This window comes from Sprattus sprattus (assembly GCF_963457725.1).
Source record: "Sprattus sprattus genome assembly, chromosome: 13".
Classification (NCBI taxonomy): Eukaryota; Metazoa; Chordata; class Actinopteri; order Clupeiformes; family Clupeidae; genus Sprattus; species Sprattus sprattus.
In genome coordinates this window covers 11,322,628-11,337,147 of record NC_137911.1, presented here as the reverse complement: position 1 = coordinate 11,337,147, position 14,520 = coordinate 11,322,628, and the positions used below count along the sequence as shown (strand labels likewise).

Genomic DNA, 14,520 nt, shown 5'->3' with positions numbered 1-14,520 from the left:
GCTTCAGGAGCATGGAAGGGAGGGGTGGCATCCTTTTGCCCGTTGAGCTCGAATATCAACACATTTACACCAGAATCACGGACTACTGAATTGGAGCTGCATTGTTAGCTTTTGTTTTTGATGAGAAACCTCTGTCTGAACTGATACCCATGAACAGTGGACACAAAACCAGACAATCAACTGTCTATTTTTCAATTATTTATTTAACATTTTTGTGAAACCAGTGGTTTTGAGAAATAAGGCTGACTTAATACTTTCTCTTACATTAAATCACTTTGATATTAAACCATAGTCTTACATTAATTCACAGTTATAGTTTCATACTCATTTCATTGAAAAACCAATGGCATTTCCCAACAGCTAACATCCATAAAGCCAAACCTGAAAGTCTAATAGACAACATAGAATAGCACACTTTTGTATTATACACACAGCCCTTCAGATTACATACTAAGATTTGTTTGCTCCTTCAGTAGAAATAATGTGTGGCTTTCAGCACTGTGACATGTAACCCATTGACCAAATGTCCCTTTGGGTACACCATCACATGATCACCCCCTGCAGGTAGGAACACAACACAACACAACTTCCTTAACTCATCACCTTCCTTGCATTGGCAGCCGCCTCACAACCTGCTGGAAAGATTTAAGCACCAGTGTAGCCTCTTACGAAGGACGCTCATGCAGACCACAAAACACTTAAAAGTCACTCCTCTTTCCCTTCTTTCCACCACTACCACCTTTTGGCATCTTTTTAAATCACATCTTCAGCCCCACACGTCTTCTTTCCCCATCTCTCTACAAATGCCATCGCTTCTTCTTCATCGTTTTACTGTCATTACCCAACCGCTTTCCCTCTTAATGGGGATGCTTAATGCTTGATGGCGCAGGATGATGAGGTCACTCTGTGAACTCTGGGGTCATGTGCAGCATGAGCAGGTCTTCGCCTCTCCTGACGACCATGTTGATGGAGTCTTTGGTCCTCACAGCATTGTAGATCTCCTCTGACGTGTTCACTTTGGTTCCATTGATCTCTACGACAACGTCACCTGATTTCATGCCAGCTCTGAAAAAAAAAAAAACATCATGTGATGACATTGTGTACTTTTCCCACAGATCACAAAAAAAGAGGCATTCCTAAGGCAAAATGTATCGTTGAGGTGGACAAAATTCATGGTATGTTTCCAAGGTAAATGTCAGTTAGCCACTGTAATCTTGTTTGAATGTCCTGAAAGTAAACCCTGAACATGAAACATTTCTTAATACCAAATACTGTTTGTGGTGTGAATTACTGAGTTAGGGTGTAACTTAGTAGTTACCAATACTGAACAGACATAAGCTCTATGGCTTAGTCTGAAGTAGAATGTAAAGGTTTAAATGTAATAGTATTGGTCAGTCAAGGCCTTGTTGGTTTTTAGGAGATGACCATGACATTTTTATTTTCGTGAAAGTGACTGCATGCACAGTATGGGCTAAAGCAGACTATGACACCAGTGCTTACCGATGCGATGGAGAGCCAATGATGACACGGTGAATGAGGATTCCATGAGTGACGTCAGGGAAGGAGGAATCACGCATTTTCAGTTCAGTGATGATACTAGAAAAACACACACACACAGTGTAAGTGGGAACATACAGGATCACATCCAGTCAGACTGGGCCCACTACACACAAGACACCGGAATGAAACAAACATTCAGAATAAGTCATTGGTCATGAAGGCTGGTCATACACACACCTGGGTGTAAGAGTGAGCATCATCACTCCAATGTATCTGCGTTTTCCTCCTGAATCACCAAACGATGACTCTGAAACAGAATACACACACACACACACACCATAGCAGAATTATGAGTCAGCTGGACTGCACGTCGAGTCATTCACAGGACGAGGTATGTGCAAAATGAGAGGTCAAATATGTAATACCGGACAAATGGAAAAGACATTTTGTGTTAGGGTGTCTGTGTGGTGCGGTGCTCACTCTGATTGTCTGCACTACGGTCCAGGAAAAACTGAACTCTGTCTGAAGGAATGGCAAATGAGATTCCAGCTGTGACCTTCATGGTGTTGATGCCGATGACCTCACCATCCTGTGTGTCACATGACCAGTTAGCCAGACAGCAGAGATTTCAGGTTTTTTAATGAGCTTAGTACTTCCACAGGACATTCAAAATTAAATCATTATTGCATTGGACATGACCCTATTTAAAACCACGTCTTAAAGTAAACAGATAAACCTAATGTGCATTTAACCGTGTAAGAAATTAGCAATTTGCTGGCCCTTGTTTGACCATGGGCTGTGGTCGAATAGTCTTAAAAGTAAGATAGCTGTCCTACTACCTTGGTGTCTTGTCAAGACAGCTGTGCTGTGATGTCATATAAAGTGAACTCACCAGGTTGATTAGGGGACCACCGGAATTTCCAAACTGAAAAAAAGAACAGTGTGTTTTCAAAAGTTACATAACACATATATCTCCATAACAACATACATTTTTCCATAACAACACACTTCCTCATGCCAAATGAAGTGTATTAATAATTAGGTACTAGTAATACTGCATTGTAAAAGTACTTGGCTGGTAACTTACATCAATGGCTGCATCTGTCTGAATGTAATCCATATTGTGATTGGACATTCCCAGTTCCTTGCTTCCTCTCTGGGCGGAGCTAACGATTCCTGAGGTGATGGTGTTCCGCAAGGCGAAGGGACTTCCCATGGCAACCACAAACTCCCCCTGACGCACATCAGATGACTTTCCCAGACGCAGCGTTGGCAAAGGATGCTTGGAGGAGAAGACAAAGTACAAGTTAAGTGAGGCACAAGTCAAGTGAAGCACTGTAGGCAATATGGCAGTTAAAACATATGGGAGGGCAATCTTGACAGCAGAAATGTTGTGTAGCATAAACGTGTGATGTAGCTCAGTGATCTAATAGCTAGCAATCAAAAGGTCACCCATATCGAATCCCAGCGTAGTCTGCATTGTCTCAGTTCACCCAGCTGTAAATGGGTACCGGCTTCGGCTAACCTAATCATATGCCTAGCACCACGGAAACTGGGTACAAGCACCGGCCTTTTTTGTCTTTATGGTTATGGAAGGATTAACCATAAACTCAGCAGCTGTCAACATCACTGAATGTGTGTCCTCAGAAATGCTAAAGCTTTACTTGGCCTATACTAGGAAATTAAAGCTAATTCAGCTTGTGAGACCCACAGATGAGGAGGTCTCTTGGACATCCAAATGGTACCTCAAGAACCATAGAAAACTAACATCACTGCTGGGATCCAAAAGTTCCATTTCGACAAAGATTGCAGGTATCCTGGTTCTATGGTATACAGAAGAAGGCAGTATTACGAAAACGAAAACAATCTTACCTTGGGATTAATTTTGATGGTGGCGATGTCTGCCACCATATCCACGTCCTGCACCGTCGCGTTGTAGGATTCCCCGTTGGTCAACTTGACCCGCACACCGCGTTTGTTGGCTACCACGTGGGCGTTCGTGACTATGAGGCCGTCACCGCTGATGATAAATCCGGAACCGTTGGAGATGGCCATTTCTCTACCAGAGAATGGATGCCTGTAATTGCAGAAAGAGGCACAGTGTATAACATCAATACAAAGACTCAACAGGTTATGCACAGGCTAGCATACACAGTATACAAATGGACTGCTGTCAGAAAGCACTGACCTCTTCAGTCATCAGGGACAAGGTGTGATCTCAACTGGTGAACAGTTTGAGGAAACAATGAAATGAAATGTCCAAATAGTATGGCTGTTTACCTTCCAACGATCTCAATGTACACAACAGCAGGGGTCGACTTTTCCACGACATCTGCTATGAAGTTGTACCTGTACCTTGGGCTGTCAGGTTTGTACGGGGAAGCACAATATGCCGTGGGCAGAAAGCTTCTCTGTATGGAGTATTTGAGTCCTGAAAGTCCCTTGTCTGACCTATCGCTGTCGTCTTTACTTCTATTATGATATAACAGGGTAGCACTAGCGACACCCAGCCCAAGTGCCACTGAGCTAAGCAGAGTTGGTCGGTTTGAGCCATCGTCTCTGTCGCTTTTAGAACTTTGATTTGTCAGTGAGCTGATGACATTTCTCCTGTCAGTAGTATGATTCCCAAACGAAGGCGTTCCCGAGCAATGTCTGAGGACCTTCACAGAAATTGACTGACCGCTGTGTTCTCGAACAAGTCTGGTGATCGTCCGAAGTAAACTACGGTTCGCTTGCATTACGTGCCTTGTTGCCATGTTGCATCAGTTTCGACAAATAACTGAATGAACAGTTCGTATACAACACCAAAACGTACTCAAGTACAACAACTAATTTACTCTATGTCATCACAAAGAAGATGCGTTTAAAAAAAGGTATATATATATGTAAGAAGCGCTTCGTATTATTTGGCTACTGACAAGTCACTTGTCCTTTACAACACTTTAGCGCAATACCCGGAAATAATGACGTGACGTAACGAGAGCGCATGCCTGGACATGCCTCCGTCAAATGGTGCGTTCAAGATCAATAGAAATGTATCTTCACACATGAGGAATATGTTGTGAAATTAACTATTCAAAATGTTGGCCTACTAAACGATTCGCAATGTTTTTTTCCCCTTAAATCTTTGATATTTTAAGGATTTTTTTATTTGTAATATAGTTTTAAGAAAGCTCAAAGCTATAGCTTAAATGGTAGTTAGTTACAAACACAGGAAACTAAGTAAAACCATATCAAACCGTTTTTGCGCATTCAAGAAAGTCAGAGGACAGATCTTACATGATATACTTGTTAGCCATCCTGTATAGCAAATTGATTTTAAAGGATTCAATTATTTATACAAGTAGTTTATGAAAAAGAATATATTTGCATCTATGTGGTAATATCAAATTAAATTAAATCATTTTCCTTTCAAAGAAAAGTGAGCAATCTTGAATGATTCTGGCAACAATCCAATAACTCTAGATAACAAAGTTTGTCGTACATCTCATTCTAGGTGAAATTTAAAGGAACTATATTTTGTGTATGTGGTGGCTGTGCACTGATAGGGTGTTCAGCTGTACATGTGAGTTTTTAGACCTGTCTAGTGAAAGGGGATAAGCGTGGCCATTTAATAGATAGAAAACAATAGAAAATGTTAGCATTTTATGAAATGTACAGTGCCCTCCACAATTATTGGCACCCCTAGTGAATATGAGCAAAACAGGCTATGAAAAAATTTGTCTTTGCTGTTTATCCTCTAAGACTTTCACTCGAAATATACACAAAAATCTTACCTTTTTATTGAAGTAAAATTATTAAAAGAAAAAAAAACATTGACATTAAAAAAAGATTTTTTCCAAAAACATGTGTGGCACAATTATTGGCACCCCTTAATGTAATGTTTTGTGCAGCCACCATTTGCCAAGATAATAGCTCTAAGTCTTCTCCTATAATGCTTGATGAGGTTGGTGAACACATGGCACGGGATCTGAGACCATTCCTACACGCAGTATCTCTCCAGATCCTTCAGAATCTGAGGTCAACGTTTGTAGACTCAGCTACAGCTCATCCCACAGATTTTCTATGGGAAAACCTTAATTCTGTGGTCGGTGAACCATTTTTCTGTTGATTTTGAGGTGTGCATTGGATCATTGTCCTGCTGGAAGGTCCAACCACGGCCCATTTTAAGGCTTACCCGAGGGGGCTGTTAGGTTTTCATTTAATATCTGCTGGTATTTGATGGAGTCCATGATATCATGTATCCTAACAAGATGTCACCATAATTCACATTGGGTATGGGGTGCTTTTCTATATGGCTATCTTTCTGTCTACACCAAACCCACCTTTGATGTTTGTTGCCCAAAAGCTTTATTTTGGTCTCATCTGACCATATAACTCGGTCCCATTGAAAGTCTGACTTACATTTGGCAAACTGTAGGCGCTTTAGTTTGTTGTTGATTGACAGCAGAGGCTTTTTTCTGGCAACCCTCCAAAACAACTTGTGGTGATGTACGTGGGGTCTGATGGTAGTTTTGGAGACTTTCTGACCCCAAGACTCAACTAACCTCTACAATTCTCCAGCTGTGATCCTTGGAGATTATTTTGCCAGTAGAACCATCCCCCTTACGGTGCGTGGGGTCAATGTACAGACACGTCCTCTTCCAGGCTGATTTTTTAACATCTCCTGTCGCTTAAACTTCTTAATTATTTCCATGATAGTGGGAATGGGTATTTTCAACTGTTTAGATATTTTCTTGTGTCCATTTCTTGATTTGTGCAGCTCAACAACTTTTCGTCGCACATCGTCACTGTGTTATTTGGGTCTTTCCCATAGTGATGAATGACTAATGGAATTTGGCCTGTGTCACCTCATATTTGTACGCCAGTGGAACTGGATGTCATGGTTGGCCTCATAAGAGTTCCTTATCAAACAGGTGAACTTAAAAATGTAAAACATGACTGGAAATATACTTCAGTTAGATTTTAATTAAAGATTTTTCTAGGGGTGCCAATAATTGTGGCACACATGTTTTGGGGGAAAATATTAATTTAATGTCAACAGTTTTTTTTTCTTTCAATAATTTTACTTCAATGAAAAGGTAAGATTTTTGTGAATATTTTGAGTGAAAGACCAAGAGGATAAACAGCAAAGACATATTTTTTTATAGCCTGTTTAAATCATATTCACTAGGGGTGCCAATATTTGTGGAGGGCACTGTACATACATAAGCAACAATATGAGCTTCATTGTAACACTAATAGTTGGATTATAAGTTGAAGCCAAGAAAATGTTTGAAAACAATACTAAATGTAGAGTATCGACAAGGGCATACACCATCATAATAAAAGCTTTTAATATAGCCACAAGCAGCATTCATCGGGGTGCAAGTACAAATTGGGAACTGCCCTAAATAGCGAAAGGTTGAATTATTTGACCACTTCAACAAGGTGAAAAAGAACCATTTGAATTCTGTAAAGACAAAATGTATTTTGAAGTCAGACGGAAACATGTAGCCCCATCTTGACATGGCTGATATAATATTGGGTAATTAGCTTATGTCATTATGAATGACCTACAAAACATCATTTAGATTGGCCAATCACACAGGCATGAGTTGGCTGCTGAATTGTGATTGGTCATTGGTGGCCATTTGGCTGGGTGAGCCAAAATGGAACTTTAGAAGATGTAAGTAAGGTATAAGCATACCAAATTTCTAAATGTAAGCTAATGAGGTTCTTTAGATATTGAAATGTGTCAATTGAAGTGCCCCCTATTGATGATTTAACATTTTGTCATTCCTTCAAATAATGTGGTAGTGATGCAGGGTATTCAATTTGAAGTTTAAGGTTTAAACCATTCCATTTAAAGATATTGGCTTACATTGAACATTATTCACAAATAAATTGAAACGCGCCTCCTAGAGACCAAAACGTGGCAAAATGTTTGTTTGAGCTTTTGATCTTTGCCCAAAAAGTGCTTTATCGCCACCCCACTTCCGAGGGTGCTAGTATAAAGGGAAATGCAATTAACACATATTAAATGTAAATAACACAAACATTATTTATTTAAAGAGAAACATAAAATAAATCACTAAACATGGACCCAAAAAGCCACACAAGATAAATGAATACAAAGCACTGCGATTCAGTTGCAAGTACGGTTGAGCAGAAAAGGCAGGCGATTCATCCGAGGAATAGGTGTATTTTTCCTTTTCTTTCAGTTGACACTGTTTTTCTCAATGTGTTTCTTTTGTTCACTGCATAACAGTTTGCTTTACTACACGTCCTTCCTTATCAATTGCAAAGTTGTAGTTTTGGGGGTTGTCTAGAGCCTCTTCAATCTTCTGGTCCAGATTCTCCAGAGTAATAAAGGTCTTTGCCACCTCCTGTAAAACAATGAGTGTGAGTCTTTTTTGCATGTGTACTTACACACAAGAGGATCAGCTGACCAGACCAGACCTGACCTCTGTACTGCAATCACATCAAATACAGATAAATCAACAAAACTAGTCACCATCATACAATCTTACCTGTAACTTCAATATTTCAATCTCCTTCTCCATGATGAGCTCCTCAAGCACTCGCTGCCGTGCCAGAACCACCTCTCCCTGCTTCCGTTCTGACTCCTCCTGTTCCTGCTGTACCCTTAACTCCCTGCAGGCACAATTTAAGACATCATTACTGTGCTAGCGTGGGTTTATGTTGTGTGTGTGTGTGTGTGCGTGTGTGTTTTCTCCTCCTGGAGAGTGTGTTCAGTACAGGGTAAGATAGGGTAGTGACCTAATGATCGTGTAACGCACATTTCAGGCCTCCAAACACAGGGTAAGAGGTACCTCTCTAACAAAGTATGCAGCTCTAAGCCACTTTAAGTGACAATATAAACTATGGATTTTAAAGACATCAAAGATCAGCTTATTCCGAGAGCAGCGCAGATGAGCATACAGAATAGTTTACGTATGGATTTCTACTGTCCATACTTTATGTCTCTATGTGTATAGGATTGTGAATTTTGCCCACCTAATTTTACGCAGCCGTTCATTCTCCTGATCGTTCCAGGTCATGAGAGCACGGTGCTCTTCAGCCTCCTGTTTTGCTCTCTCCTCTGCCAGTGAGCCCGTTTCCTCTTCATAACGCTTCCTCAACATTTCTTCCTTAAACTGCATTCTACACAAACATAACAGTAATATTGTTGTTATTTTTAAACACATTCAATATATTCTGGTGCATGACCAATACAAGTAGGACATCATTTATGTTTATAAAAAGAAGGTATGGGGAAAAAAAATGCTATTTTGCAAATAGCCATCCACAAAACAACCAGCCAGCAAACGTAGTATCGAGTCAACAAAATGTTGTCTGAGTCCGTTTCTATGCAGCAAAGTTGGAGATTTAGCATTATGATTTGGAGATTTAGCATTATGATTTGGAGATTTAGCATTATGATTTCGAGATTTGGCATTATGATTTCTAATGTCAACATGACCTTCCATAAAACACAATTGAACTGCTCTTTACCGCAGTGCCCTCATGATGAGATTGTACTCAGTGAACCGTTCCTTCAGAACAACCATCTCCACTGGGTCCACAGGCGGAGGGTACTTGATTCTACCAGCTTTTGACTTCGCCTTTGGGTCGTTCCGTGATTTTCTCCCCCTGACCGTCTCCACAAGTACAACTTGGGGAGCAAGGATGCGGGCAACTGGAGCTCGTGCGGTCCTGCTTAGAGCTTGAAACATGCCGTCGGTGCAGGTCGAAAATGTCTAAACACAAAATTACACGCGCTTGTTCTCAAATGATGTACACACTATACAAGACATAGAATTCATCGCAGCTACATAAGTTCAACCATCTACGAAGGGGACGCCATTGCCATGTTCCGTCCACTTTGACCCCGGAAGAAATTGTATTCTGCTTATTCGTGTGTCATGTGCATCTTTACGATTGACCAGCTCTTTGTTGCCACCTACCGACGGAGCCTTTGAAAGTCAACCTTAAACGTGTCCAAAAGATCACCAGTCTCTAAGCAGCACACGTTTGAGAATTGGAGAACTGGATATTGTATGCTTATTGACTTCAGGAGCCTACCATATCCTAAACGTGAAGTATGTGCATTTGTATTAAAGCCAGCTGACTCTGCGTATTTTCGTCAGAGTGCTGGTTAATTACATTTAACTTAATCACCCCCCCCCCCCCTCTCTCTCTCTCTCTCTCTCTCTCTCTCTCTCTCTCACTCTCTCTTTTTATTTCTCACACTCACACACACACCCACACACAAACAAATAGACATAGTTACTTAGGTTTACATTTTATTCTGGTAATTCTTAACACAGGTTCTAGGCAACAGTCAGATTGTATTAATGACCGTTACCAGGCTGAAACTTTTTGTTTCTCTAATCTAGATTACTTTGCAAAGGGTCTCTTAAATAGCAGAGCACACAGAAACAAAAGCTTGAACAAGCGGACAGACACTGCCTTAGTGTTTCACTAAGGAGGCAGATGTTCCAAGCACATGCCTCTCTTCCTCAATGGATTCTCATATTGCACAGTTCTCATCACTTTAAGGGTGTGACCACTACTCCAGAAAAAAAATATTAATTTGTTTAGATACCAAATGTATTCAAATGAAGGACTTTGTTAATTGATTACAAGTATTCATAAAATGTTTTCATCAGTTTCAGTTTTTTTCCTTTTTTTGTGCATTCGAATTGAGTCAAATTTGGCTAAGAAAATAGAAGCATTAATAAAACAGTAACATAAACGTAATTGAAGCCAACAGTACGAGAATGTAACCACTGAGGAGGAAAATAAAAGTATACATTATCAAAGCGCTTTAAGCTCACAATGGAAATAACACAATCATCAAACTACCACAAACTTCCACCGGCCCTCTGATTACAGTTTCAGGGCCAGGGATAAAGGCAGCATCCACTGAGCAGAGTTCAGTTAGCAAAGTCCAAGCACTGGAGGCCCGATTGGTTTTAAATGGCTCAGTCCACCTCACAAACAATTGGTTAAGAGTTTGCCAAAAAGGTGGAAGTATAGTTTCAATTGGATTTTGGTCCATGTGTGATAAATATTGCAAAACACAATAGACAGAACTCTGCTCAGAGGAGACAGCGGAGGAGTGGGGATTGGGGGAAACTAACGCAGTGCAGCTCTCGCTAGGATCTCTCCCACGGCGGCCATCTTGAGTCGAGTGTGGAGAAGAAGGGGGACAGTTACGATGGAACTCTTGTAGGGCACAAGGGCTCGAGAATCTTCAGATTGATGGCTGGATTGAGAGTGTAGGGCGTTGGAGTTTTGACAGTTTAGGGCATAAGGGTAAATGGATATGGAATTCAATGGGGGGAAATTAAAAGAGGGTTTGGGTTCTGGAGCTAATGATGAATAAAGATTTGGTATCACGGAGGGATTAAGGTTAAAGGTAAGGAATGTGCGAGAAGCATTTGGAGTTAAAGGAGTTCAAGGTTATTAATTAGGGGTCACGGTTTTGGGTAGAGGTTAATGGTGAGTAGAGGTTAAACAGATTAAAAGGGTAGGCCAGAATTTCAGGTTGGTTTTAGGGTCAGTGGTTAAAAGGGTTGGGACTGAGGTTAAGATGTCCTAGGGCATTATAGGATAGGATAGGAAAGGAAAGTTAAGGGTTGGTTGGTGGGGTAAGGTTAAAGCATTTGCAAAAGGTATGGATTTAGAGGGTGTGGGGAGTGAAGGGGATTATATTTAAGGGGGTTCTGAAGGGATTTAAGGGGGGGAATGTTAATGTTGAGTAAAAGGATGAAATGAGTTTGAGTGAGGATGGTAGGCGTTATGGGTGACAGTTGTGATGATTGGATGTTTAAGCGAGGGCAGGAAGCGCAGAGAAGGTCAGTCGAACTTCTTCACCTTCCAGAAGTTTCCTGTGTGGATAAATAGGGAAATAAACACAGGAAACTACAATACGTGGATGACCATACTTCACTGCTTTTGATCCTAGTTTCAAACAGGCAAATTGTGACAGTAAACTACACAATAATATTAAGGTTTTCCCATTACCATTTTGGTTTAGAATGAACCTTTCCCATTTGCAGTTTTAGAATTTAGAATTAGAATTAACTTTCAGCATATGGGTAACAAGTAAAATAGGCAAAGTTCTTTGTATAGATTTTAACACAATGAATTTGTCTTTGTTCTGGCTGGTGTCGGTTAGGATGTACCTGTATGCAGCAATCTCGATGTCCAGGGCCATCTTCACATTCAGGAGGTCCTGGTACTCCCTTAGGTACCTTGACATCTCCTCTTTCGCATCGCCAATGCCCTGCTCCAAATCTATTATCCTTCCCTGAAACCACAGCCACAAAACAACAGCCTCCTTCACAAAACATTTCAAAACATTTGCATTACAGAAACAAGGTCACGCTCCACAAAGCATTTGACCTCAGAATAGCATGTAAAAGGATAACAACAGATCAAGACGCATATTCTGCAGCATTAAAGGTTCGGAGGTAAAAAAAAAATGTGAGCCCAGAGGAGAAAGTGTGGAGTCATACTGCATTCAACTGCAGGGCTTAAAACGGTCAGAGCAAGACGAGATTGGATGTATGACTGCAGGGGAAACGAATAAAGGGACTGACTGGGCACTGATCTTTATATAAATATTAAATATGTGTGTGCAGAACTTGTAATATCTCTGTAAATCATATCCATATACATTTTCCCATATGAAGGTAAATTGATTATAATCAATACAGGTATGCAATAACAAGGTTAATCAACGACAGACTAAATTGGCTGCAGCTCACTAAAGGTGCCAGGAGATATTTTTGTGCAGTGCAGAGGTTATGAGTATGAATGATTCTATTTATGTTGAAGCTCACACTATTTTAGACAAAAGTGTAAGAAAATAGTTTGTCCTGCTTCCTCATATATGCATTATATATTTGAAAAAATTACTTTCTGAAACAATAGAAGCATTAAAAAATGGATGGATGTTTTACCTACAATGTCCCCCCTTCTTTTACAACACGTACAATGACTACATATGACAGTCATTGTGTAGTAATTATATATATTTACGACATATGTATGATTGACAGACATGAATGTTGCTCTTTGCACTAATGAATGGATTGACAAAGTCACGTGACCTCATGGCCATCACCATTGTTACCATCATCATCAGAGTAACGATGTTTACCTGGTACTTGGCGACCTCCTTGCCCTGCTCCTCCTCTAGATCCGCAAGTTGCGAGTTGAGTGAGTCGATGACGTTTCGCAGCACCTCCAGTTCGGCAGAGCGGGCCTGCAGCTGCCACCGGTACTCGGCCGTCTCTGCCCGCACAGCCCTCACCGCCTCCTCATTCCGCTCAACCACCTCCGCTGCCGCCACCATTTTCCCCCGGAACCACTCCTCCGCCGCTATAGTGTTCCGGCTGGCCTGCCGCTCGTACTGCCCACGGATCTCCCTCAATGCCACTGACAGGTCAGCTCCGCCCACCGCAACCCGAACCATGTCTTGCCCTGCCGCCAACGCCTGCAGCTCCGCCCTCAGTCCCGCCTCCTCTTCCGCAAAAACCTTCTTTAAAAACCCAGCCTCCATCACCAGGGACACCAGGCTGGCCTCTGCATCACAGTTCCCAAGTGCTGCCCTGCTGGCCTCCTCCTGGGCTCTGCTAAGTGCCTCCTCAGCCCTGCCTCTCATCTCGGCCTCTTCCTCCCAGCGCACCCTCAGCCTGGCTAGCTCCTCTCGCATGCGCTCCCTCTGCGCCTCCATGTGCGACTTCTCCAGGGCCTCCTCCTCCACCTTGGCCTGCAGGGCCCGTGCCTCCTCCTCGTAGAGCCTCTGCATGCGTGAGGGGTGACCCAGGCCACGCTGCAGGGCCTCTAGCTGGCCAAGAAGGGCCCTGTTGTGCTGCTCCAGCTCGCGCACACGATCAATGTAGCAGGCGAAGCGGTTGTTCAGGCCCACCAGCTGCTCTCGCTCCTGGGCCCGTGTGTCCCGCAGCTCGCCACTCAGAACGCTGGCCTGGGAGAGGTCGCAGCTCTCCGACGTCAGGCTCCGGTTGCAGCGTGGGGCCCCTCTCCTCTGGAGCACTGAGGAGAAGGAGGAGTGTGAGGGCCGCTGGAGCCGGGAGGAGATGTGAGACGAGGAGTCATCCCACAAACGCCGGGACAGAGACGGAGAAAGGAACGAGTTGTAGCTCATGATGAGAGGATGGCTGTTGGTTGCTGTTAAGTTTTTTTTGTTTGTTTTGTTTTTTGGCTGATGAAAATGATGCTGTTTTGGGTTGTTTCTGTGTTTTAAGTCCCCCTTGTTCTGCACACCATCGGTGAAGATGATGGGCCGTTTGCACTGCACCAGTTCGGAAATACTGCAGAGCTCTGCCTTATATACTCTCTCTCTCTCTCTCTTGCGTGCGCACACACACAACCACACGCGCACACACACTTAATCACACAGAGGCTGCATCAGGATGGTAGGCTCCTGATCAACCAATGAGATTGCTCTGCAATGAGGTAAGGTGTGGGTTGGTTTTGTGTCTAGAGAACAGGAGATATCAAGGACAGAAAAGGGGTAGGGCAGATTTTCTCACAGAAACATCAGTCAGACCTCCACAGAGAAGATTTGACATACATTTGTTGGAGTAAATTATACATAATGGCTCCAATACAACACTATCACATATACTTGTTACCTTAACACAGCAGAGCTTTTGATGAGTGTGGAGTGTTGTGGCAAATGTATGTGACCTCAGTAATTAGAGTGTGGTATGATATATAGCACAGAGGGTAAAAGGGAGAGGAAACTCAAAACTGAATTTTAATCTTTGACACAGTCCCAAGAAACTCAGAGAGGGAGAGGAGAAGTAGAGGAGAGACAGTGAGAAGGGGGGAAGAGAGAGGTGAATACCTGCAATTGCTGAGTATGCATGAGGAAATGTGTCTAGTTCTCACCTGCGTTTACATTTTGTAGTCTCTCTTGTTTCACTCACAGCCTACAAGAAAGAGAGATAGAGAGAGAGAGAGAGAGAGAGAGAGAGAGAGAGAGAGAGAAAGAGAGAG

General features: G+C 42.2%; 3 protein-coding genes across 3 annotated transcripts; all 3 read right to left on the bottom strand.

Annotated features, from left to right (window-relative positions):
- Positions 1-269: 269 nt before the first annotated feature.
- Positions 270-4,419, bottom strand: LOC308374561 (serine protease HTRA2, mitochondrial-like). Its single transcript, XM_080850357.1, has 8 exons — positions 3,781-4,419; positions 3,373-3,577; positions 2,588-2,782; positions 2,393-2,425; positions 1,981-2,089; positions 1,738-1,807; positions 1,501-1,596; positions 270-1,065 (listed from the first exon to the last, which is right to left on the bottom strand). The coding sequence occupies exons 1-8, from the start codon at positions 4,254-4,256 to the stop codon at positions 900-902; spliced, it is 1,350 nt and encodes a 449-aa protein (XP_080706483.1). The 5' UTR covers positions 4,257-4,419; the 3' UTR covers positions 270-899.
- Positions 4,420-7,518: 3,099 nt separating this feature from the next.
- Positions 7,519-9,356, bottom strand: mrps26 (mitochondrial ribosomal protein S26). The gene is made up of 4 exons (XM_080850798.1): positions 8,998-9,356; positions 8,500-8,646; positions 8,013-8,136; positions 7,519-7,868 (listed from the first exon to the last, which is right to left on the bottom strand). Exons 1-4 carry the CDS (start codon positions 9,216-9,218, stop codon positions 7,737-7,739), a joined length of 624 nt encoding a protein of 207 aa, XP_080706924.1. The 5' UTR covers positions 9,219-9,356; the 3' UTR covers positions 7,519-7,736.
- A 928-nt stretch (positions 9,357-10,284) lies between these two features.
- neff2 (neuronal intermediate filament family member 2) lies at positions 10,285-13,713 on the bottom strand. Its single transcript, XM_080849668.1, has 3 exons — positions 12,656-13,713; positions 11,676-11,800; positions 10,285-11,378 (listed from the first exon to the last, which is right to left on the bottom strand). Exons 1-3 carry the CDS (start codon positions 13,661-13,663, stop codon positions 11,318-11,320), a joined length of 1,194 nt encoding a protein of 397 aa, XP_080705794.1. The 5' UTR covers positions 13,664-13,713; the 3' UTR covers positions 10,285-11,317.
- Between the last annotated feature and the right edge of the window lie 807 nt (positions 13,714-14,520).